This window comes from Grammomys surdaster, unplaced genomic scaffold (assembly GCF_004785775.1).
Source record: "Grammomys surdaster isolate TR1022 unplaced genomic scaffold, NIH_TR_1.0 174, whole genome shotgun sequence".
In the NCBI taxonomy this organism is placed as follows: domain Eukaryota; kingdom Metazoa; phylum Chordata; class Mammalia; order Rodentia; family Muridae; genus Grammomys; species Grammomys surdaster.
Window position 1 is genome coordinate 2,431,255 of NW_021604622.1, and position 9,274 is coordinate 2,440,528.

Here is a 9,274-nt window from a genome sequence, read left to right on the forward strand (position 1 = left end):
CTGCTCCTCCCTCTGCACTGCCCTGCTCCTCCCTCTGCACTGCACTGCTCCTCCCTCTGCACCGTGTTACTCCTTGGTACTTTTATCTCTTCTTTTTCGTGCCTACCATGCCATTTCCTTCTCTAGGTAGGACTTGACTTATCAACTTGGTGTTTTGTGATATCTTTTGACTTGGGGGCTTCTCCCTTCTATGGAGGTAAACTTCCAAAAAGAGAAACAATGACAACAGCAGCCATTTTCATAGCTGAAGTAACAAACACTCCAGGTGAGTCCTTTTTCCCTGTCCAATCTTCCCTTGTGGTTAATTCTTAGCTATACCAGTTTGTTGCCCTTCGTGGATCTTTCCTGGAATTGTACCCAAAATATCTGCTTCGTCCAGGCCTGGAGGGAGGCTCTACCTTCTTAGGTGGTCCTTCCTGTTCTTTCCCCAGTGTCTATGGCTCTTTGCCTGGTCTGATTCTACTCTGTCCCTGTTAAAATCTCAAAGTTGTAGCTGGAACAGAGAGTCTTCCTGGATAAACCACTAGTCAGGAAAATTCATACTGAGCTATCTCTTTGGTCCTAAAACAACGTTTGACATTAGAAGAAAGACATTGAGCTATTGTCTTCCATCCAAATGCTTTCTTAGAGCAGGAAATCAATACTTCGTATTCTACAAGTATCTAACAAAGAGCTTATCTTTTAAATAGACCTTTTCTATTTAAAGAACTTAATATTTTCAGAATGTTAAACATAAGCTAATTAATATTTGACGTCATTTTAAAATGGGCAACATGCAAAAATCGGCAACTTCTTATTAAATTACTGAAAAAAAAACTTAAAATTCATGTGATTTTATGTATTGAAAATAAAATTACTAGTAAAAATAGTTTTCCTTTACAGATACAAAATTAAGTAGCCACCAGAGTTGTTACTGGGAAAGAAATTTTTTTAAACTTAAAAAAAGAAGATGGCTGTCAAGATGGCTCATCAGAAAAAAGCATCTGCCTTCAAACTCGAGGACAGGAGTTTAATCTCTGAGACCTACCTACATGATGAAAGACAGAGTCAGCTCCTGCAAGCTATCCTCTGACATCACATGTGGGAGCTGGCATGTTCACACACTTAAATTCTGAGTATTATGAATAAGTTCAAAAAGGTCAAAAGGAGGTCTCACAGGGGTCACATAACAGATATCCTGCATAATGGACGGTTACATTACGGTTCACAACAGTATCAAAATTACAGTTGTGAACGAGCAATGAAAATAATTTTATGGATGGGGGTTCATCACAACGTGAGGGACAGTATTAAAGGGTCATAGTGTTAGGAAGGTTGAGAACCGCTGCCTTGGGTGGTTAACGTTGAGGATGAGGAGTTGTAGGTGAGACTGAACAGATAACTTCTTTCCTCTCACTCATCATCAGAACCATTTTGATCTCCACCTCTTCGCCTCCATCCTACTTCTGGCCTTGACTCCCTGTGTGACCTTCATGTTTCAATATTACTTTTCTTTCCATGTTGATGGACTGTTCTAAGCTGGCTAACATTTTCTTGACACTTTGCTTTCAAACCAAAAGCAATTCTTACTAATACGGTTCCTGTGTTTTGTTCTCAACTAAATTGGTTTGCAGAATTTCCCATCCACTGCAGCTTACAAATGCTTTGAAGATAAAAACGGAAGATACTGACATAAGGCAAGCAAAAGTATTGTAAAACCAGACTAAGAGTAAGGCCCAGTGGTTTCGAGACTGGAGGCAGCTGAGAGTGCTCTCAAATGTTTTAACACAGCAGGAGCTATCTGTATACCTATATTCTTTATGATGTTGTATATTCTATCAAATAAAATCATAAAAGGGAATTGTGCTGTTCCAGCATCTCTCCAACCACGCATCCTTACCATGCTTCAAAAGGGCAGGCAGATTTCAAAAGTTTGATTTCTCCAAAATACTCAGATGTGTGCCCGTTAAGGTGTATGTTTAGAGCCTAATTGTAAAATCCCTGGGATCTGATGGCCCTGTCTCTCTATAGATGGAGTCAAGTACACTGTTTAGATAAAATACTATACTTTACAAATTAGTATCTGCTTGTTTATAAGAGATGTTCACACTCACACAGATAAACCATCTTGTTGGTATATTCAAACTCCTTAGCCTTGAGTACAGAAATGCAAATTAAATAGTATTATTTCACCATGCTTTTACCTTTCAATATTAAGAATGTTGCTGAGTTTATGACAAAGTAGATGCTCTTCTGTGCTAGAGGCACACAAAGTGGTAGAAGCTCACTACATGACATTTACCAGGGTGTTTCCAGGCTCAGTTCCTTAGGTCAGTAGCTCTACTTTCCAGAAACGTATTCCACAGATTTGTTTATATGTGTAGTCAAAGACACAAACACGAGAATAAGTTTGTTTTGGAAATTTCAACCACCTAAGCTGTCAAAAATAGGAACTAACTTAGAGTCCTTCTGAAGGACAGATATGGAGTTACCAACAATGTTTTTCTTGAGAGGCAATCAAGATGTGAAAACAGGTCCATATAGATGTTTCTGTGTGAGTGTTCATAGCAGGCATTCTTTAGAATAAACAAAAGTACAAACAACTTATATGTTGCCCAACTTATGGATGAATATACAAACGTGATCTATCTGCATGATAGAATAAGATTCAGCCATGACTGACACGCTATCATGTGACCCATGGCAGCTCTTAATCCTATCTGATTCATCATCAAAATAACCGTCACAGCTCCTCTTGAGGCCTCAAGTTTCGGCTCCAGTGCCCTGAGCAGAGTCCTTCCCGTGAGCTCCTGCACCTGAACTAGAGAGATGAGAGTTGGGAATGGGCTACAGGGGGACCTTACTAAGACATCAGTGACTTTCCAGGTCACTGTGGTTCTCAGCCTGTGGGCTGAGACTCCTTTTTGGGGTCAAACGAAACCACCTGCATATCAGAGTACATTACAACTCATCACAGTAGCAAAATTACAGCTATGAAGTAGCAACAAAAATAATTTTATGGTTGGAGGCATCACAGCATGAACTGCATTAAAGGGTCACAACATTAAGAGAATTGAGAATCACTGCTCTGGGAATCCAGCCCTGACCACAGACACAGGGTTCTATATCTCTGGCCAATCCTGTCCTTCTCAGAGGAAGACACTCTTTATCATTTCAGTCTCCTCAATACCTCAATACACACACACACACACACACTCACACACACACACTCACACACACACATACTCACACACTCATACTCACACACACACTCACATATATATATTATATATATGTATATACATATATATAATTAACATATATATATGGAGGGAGGGAGGGAGAAAGAGAGAGAGGGAGAGAGAGAGAGAGAGAGAGAGAGAGAGAGAGAGAGAGAGAGAGAGAGAGAGATTAGTCTGCTCATTTCTTTGTCCCAGGAAAACTAAGACGCTTTGTTTTATAATCATTTTGCATAGATGGAAATGGTTTTTCTTTGCAGTATTTGAGAGTGACCATAGATTTTGCAAAGCAAAATATTCACAGACAACTCCTTAGTGTATCACAGGAAGGCTTCAGTGTGTCATGAGGAGGGGGAAGGATTAACAGTTAATTTAGTGCCTTATTAAGTCTTGCTGTTCACTTTTAACAATTTCCCAATGGCTATCTTTATTTCAAACATAATCTGTTCCTCTCTGTTTCTGAGTCCTGCCCTTCTCTGGCCTTGGTGCACTTTCAGGCAAGCCCTGTCCTGCTGACACACAAGGTTGCCGGCAACTGAAACTCACCCCTTTCTGCTCCAAATTCCATGGAAAGGAGAATACACCCTTTCAAAATGACAATGGCTATTATAATCAGTGAACAGCAAGTGGATGAGAGGCATGCAGAACAGGAGATATCTCCCACAGGCCACAGATGCCTCTTCAGATAGGGTCCACTAGACCGTATGCAGAAAGAGAGGTTTCTGAGTATACCCTCTCTCGGTGTTTCCAATTCAAAAGACTAGGCATTGCCCAGCCCTTGGCTGTAATATCTCTCTTCCGGTCCTTAGCTCACTCTCCTACAATAATGGCTTCTGCTTGCCAAAATCCCATCCGTGAAACACAAGTCACAGATGGTTCATAAACACTTTGGTGTGTAGGCAATGGCTTATTAACATTCATTCACAGCCGCTTATTCTCTCGCTACAAATCACTTATTTATGAATTAAAATAGCAAAACTTCTTTTCATCTAACTTATTTTCAATCTAATATTTATGCTCTGGTGAAAGAGGCATTTCAAATTAATAAGAACTCTCATGGGTCATATAAGAGCCTGTCAGTCAACACCAGGCTACATGAACCATAAGGAGTCCTATAAGATTATTAATTAAAATACAAGTACACACTGCTAACAACTAAGCCATCTCTCTAGCCCCAAAGTTAATGTTCCCAATAAAGGCATTATATAAATCAATAAGAACAAGTAAATATTATGTAGAATATAGACAAAGAATTGAGCAGATTAAGCGTTTTTAAAGGAACACAGCTCTGAAGATAGAAAATTGCACTAGTGTTTAAATTGATATAAAATTAATACATTTTCCAATTAAAATTAACACATCCTATCGCCCTCTCTAAAAAGTCACACCAAAGCAAGGAAGATAAGAGACACGGTCTCCATATTCACGGAAGCTAGGTGCCACAAGCAATTTTAAAGCATGAAATCTCACGTGAGAAAGTAAACGGAGAATTGTGCATCAGGAAAAGAGTCAAAGGAAGTCGGGAAGGCACAGAGGCAAATGTGCCTCTCCCACACCCTCCATATGTCCATTAGCCAGGAGAACATTCTCTGGCACCAACTGAAACATGCTGGCAAATTCTTACGAAAAACTAATAATAATCTATGAGGTTGTGTGTGTGCCTGTGTGCTTATGTGCATGTGGTAAATGCACATAGTTGTTTTTTCTACTAACCAGCCTATCATCGTAATCAATGAGTGACTACAATACCAATTTAAATATTAATAAGTATTTTCAAGTAATCGGTAATCAATATTTGGGTTGGTATTGTAGTAACTGATAAGCAAAGGCAATAAATTCACATGTCAGAGCTTCATTTGTGAATGAGGTAAGTTAGTGAGTTAAACAAAAACTATAAATATTTGGCTAAGTATGAGAGGAATATTTCCTTGATTTTATGCTGTTCGTAATATGAGAAGTGGAACATTTAAGTCTACATGGTATTGTTGGCATTTTTGCTTTCTAGATAGTCGAGAAAATAATAAATGAGGCCTGGTGCTTACAATTTCTATGAGAAAAGATGTGCGTGCATGTGTGTGTGTGTGTGTGTGTGTGTGTGTGTGTGTGTGTTCCAATTCAAATATACTGTGGTTAGGTCATTAAGTGCAGAGCCGAAGAGAACACCCATCATGCCCAGTTACATAGCATTTTCACCTTTCATTATACATATCACAATTCATATGACGGTTCACATTTATTAACTATTTAAGTATTATATATTTCCTCAGAAACTGCGTGAGTTATCTCTGCTGTGTTCCTAGTACCTCAGACAGAACTTGGCATATTATAGGCACTCTACAGACCTTTATTAAATAAAAAAAAAATGAACTTACAACCTGCCAGTCACTATCTTAAGTGCTTTATATTGTTGGACCATAACATCCCACACAACATATAAGGGGCCATCATTGTTAGCTCCACTTTATAAAAGAAAGCAGGCAATTACTGATCCGAGCCAGGACTGAAGCCCACAGACTGCATTCTCATGTTCTTTACCACGGAATATTCCCTTAGGGTATCAGAGCCATGAGGCCAGCAAAGAGGCATCCCAGGATGAACACCATGTTGCAGAATTTAAAAGCAGCAGAGATCTGGGTGTGGTAGCACACACCTTTTATCATGCCACTCAAGCAGCGGGGGTAAGTGGATCTCTCTGAGTTCCAGACCAGCCTAGTCTACACAATAAGACCTCATATCAAAAATCAAAATAAGAGGCAACAGAGTCATATTAGAGGAATTGAAAGGAGACAATATACTGATATCATACATTTGCGTCAAAACGCTCAAAAATACACGTTTCAGTAGTCATTGGAAGGGCGAGACTATGGGTGATTCCAGCTTAAATTTTCTTAATAACTAAAATATAATTTTAGTAACGTATCTGATTTACTTGTGGGATGATTTAACGGGCTTCCATGTTTTAAAACCACAGCCCAAACAAAATATCATTTGTTAAAAAGCAAAGAGCAGGCTGTAGAGATGGCTCAGTGATGACGAGCACTGACTGCTCTTCCAAAGATACTGAGTTCAATTCCCAGTAACCCCATGGTGGCTCACAACCATCTGCAATGGGATCTGATGCCCTCTTCTGGTGTGTCTGAAGAGAGAGACAGTGTACTCACATACCTTAAATAAATAAATAAATAAATAATAAAAGATCAAAGAGCTTGTGAAAACCAAAGTGTGTTTTGATGACAGTAGTTATGAGTGCTAGATCTGGAGACAGGATACACGAGTGCTAGCTTTCTCTGGTCTAAAATATAGATCTAATGAAAAGAAAACAAAGTGTATTTGCAAAATCATGAAGAATGTGCTGCAAAATTAATATAGAATTGTTCACAAAATAAAGAATGTTAAAATTAAGGTTTATTTTAAAAGTTCAAAAAAGGTAATATACATAAAATATTAAGACACCTTAAAGCATTTGCTCGACAAGGGGTATATTTCTAAGGTTTCTATTCAAGATTGTTTCTGCGTCTTTGGGAACAGTAAGTTCTTATATTTTGCAGACTTGTCTTAATTTGCCATCCTTTGCTTCTTAGGTACCAACAAAAACCAGACACCTTACTCAACAACTTCCCTGCCACCACCTCCACCTACAAACCCGGCCAGCCAACCACCACTGCCAGCGTCTCACCCGTCACACCCGCCAGTCCCCAGCCTACCCCCCAGAAACATTAAGCCTCCCCTTGACCTGAAGTAAGTAAAGGATCATCTTACAATTTCATCAACTTTGTCTTGCCAGGGTTTTCCAAACTATACATGACTAAGCGCTAAACGGTCTATGGAAAACTTCTATGATACTTTGGTAAGCAATTGACAGGGAGAAGGGCAGGCTGTTTTTACAGTTTGAAATCTCTCACCTGTGGGCATCATGAAAAAACAAATCAAAATTGTGTTGCATACTTTTTTACTTCAAGTGGGAAGAGCCAGGGCACATTCACAGTCTGACCAAACTGAAACCAGACTCCGACAGTGTAAATAACTCAATGTCCAGTTGTCTGGGATTTATTGACAATCTTCTGGGCCAAGATGTTTGGGTCACTTCTCTAGCTCTGCCCTCCGCAACACACATACAGCTTGTCTTCTAGGCTCCAGCAGGCTCCATTGCTGCTGCTATTCTCGGTGGTCATCCCCTGGCACTGGCATCTCCGAAACTTCTCAGGTCCCTTGATGCAGCTGAGCTGCACTTTCTACCAGGAGCCTCTCCTGGGCTCTCTTCAGGGACTCCAACCCTGCCACATAATGCCAAGTCTCAGATACTCTCCATGACCCCCACAACACCTTCAGAACTAGCACCACCTGGGAGACTTCTATATTACCGCGTTCAGCTGGGAGCATAAGGTACAGCCTTGGCCATACCCAGAACACAGGTTCTACGTGCTGACTCTCAGGAAACACTTTACAGAAGATTTCGCCTCAGCCAAGCTTCTTAAGCACTGCTAATTTCTCAGCTCCAGATGACCGGCATTGAGCATCCCAGCAAAGCAAAAGTTCTGGTGTCTTATTAATCACAGCTGATTCCAGAACTACAGATTCTTCACACACACACACACACACACACACACACACACACACACACACACACACACAAGAAAAAAAAAGCCCAGAAGAGTGTTTGCTTCCCTCTGAAACTTAACAAGCCAGGCCTCCACTGTCTGCACTGCTTTTGACATTTTTTTTCCTTCAAAGCTCCTATAGCACTTCAGAGCTCTCAACACTCAGTGACCTTTGTAGCCCAAACTTCCAAAGTCCTTCCACAATCCTCCCCAAAAGGACATAGTCATGTGCGACGCAGCAATATTCCATTGTCCTGGTACCGACTGATCTTGGTTAGGGTTTCTATTGCTGTGATGAAACACCATGACCAAAAGCAATTTGGGGAAGAAAGGGTTTATTTCACCAACAGTTCCACATAACAGTTCATCATCAAAGACAGCGAGAACAGGAACTCACTCAGGGCAGGAACCTGGACACAGGAGCTGATGCAGAGGTCATGGGGGTGGGCTGCTTACTGGCTTGCTACCCATGGCTTGCTTAGCCTGCTTTCCTGTAGAACCCAATACCACCAGCCCAGGGATGGCATTATCCACAGTGAGCTGGGCCCTCCCCCACTGATCATTAACTATGAAAATGCCTCACAGCAGGATTCTTATACAGGCATTTCCTCAATTGAGGTTCCTTCTTCTCTGATGATTCCAGCTTGGGTCAAGTTGACACAAAACTAGCCAATACAGTGGCATTCCACTAGAATAGTACAAGTTGATTTCACCTTATCCCTGATACGATATGTTGGGTTTTTTGCCCATAAGCCACACAGTAGAATGTATTAATTACAAAATCACACCGACATGTTCCTTAATTGCTTCACAGTTACGACTGAAAACAGTGATTGAAAATGCATTTGTTACCCATGATTCTTTTTAACTTCGTAATACTTCCATTGGAGTTTCCAGTTACTAAGTATGTATATGCAGCTTGGTGGGGTGTGGGCTGCTATGTATGTGCATATTAACATTACAGCCTTCCAGGCATTTGAGTCTAGAGATGTTAGTTTGAAGACTTGAACACCCTGTAAACACTCTGGGAGATTCTGCTACCAAATCAGAGTGTGGGCACTACCTGCTACTATTATTATTAATCTAGTTCATATTAGCTATATGTTTATTTAAGTATATAATTAGGCTAGTAAGCATTAGCCTAATTAAATTAACTAATATATATTCTCTTAAACATTTAATTTCCATATATTTTTTCTTTTCACATATATAAAATCATATTTCTTATTCCTAGTGGTTTTTTTTTAACCTCTGGTCAATTTAACTCATTAAATTTAGATCTCCAAATTTTTTCATATATTTACTTTTATTTTACTTTGTTTTTCGTTTTGTTTGAGACAAACCCTCACTGGACACCCCGGGCTGGCCTAGAACCATGTATCCCAGGATGCCTTTGATCTCAGAAAGATCCCTCTGCCTCTCTCTGCCTCTCTCTGCCTCTCTCTGCCTCTCTCTGCC

The 9,274-nt window shown here is 40.1% G+C and overlaps 1 protein-coding gene across 6 annotated transcripts in view; it reads left to right on the top strand.

Moving 5' to 3' along the window:
* Fyb1 (FYN binding protein 1) overlaps nucleotides 1-9,274 on the top strand; it is a 131,014-nt gene that overhangs the window by 80,725 nt on the left and 41,015 nt on the right. For all 6 annotated transcript variants that reach the window (XM_028767677.1, XM_028767676.1, XM_028767675.1 and 3 more), the window contains one exon: nucleotides 6,800-6,956. In XM_028767677.1, coding sequence (XP_028623510.1) covers nucleotides 6,800-6,956 — 157 coding nt within the window. The remainder of the gene's footprint in view (nucleotides 1-6,799; nucleotides 6,957-9,274) is intronic.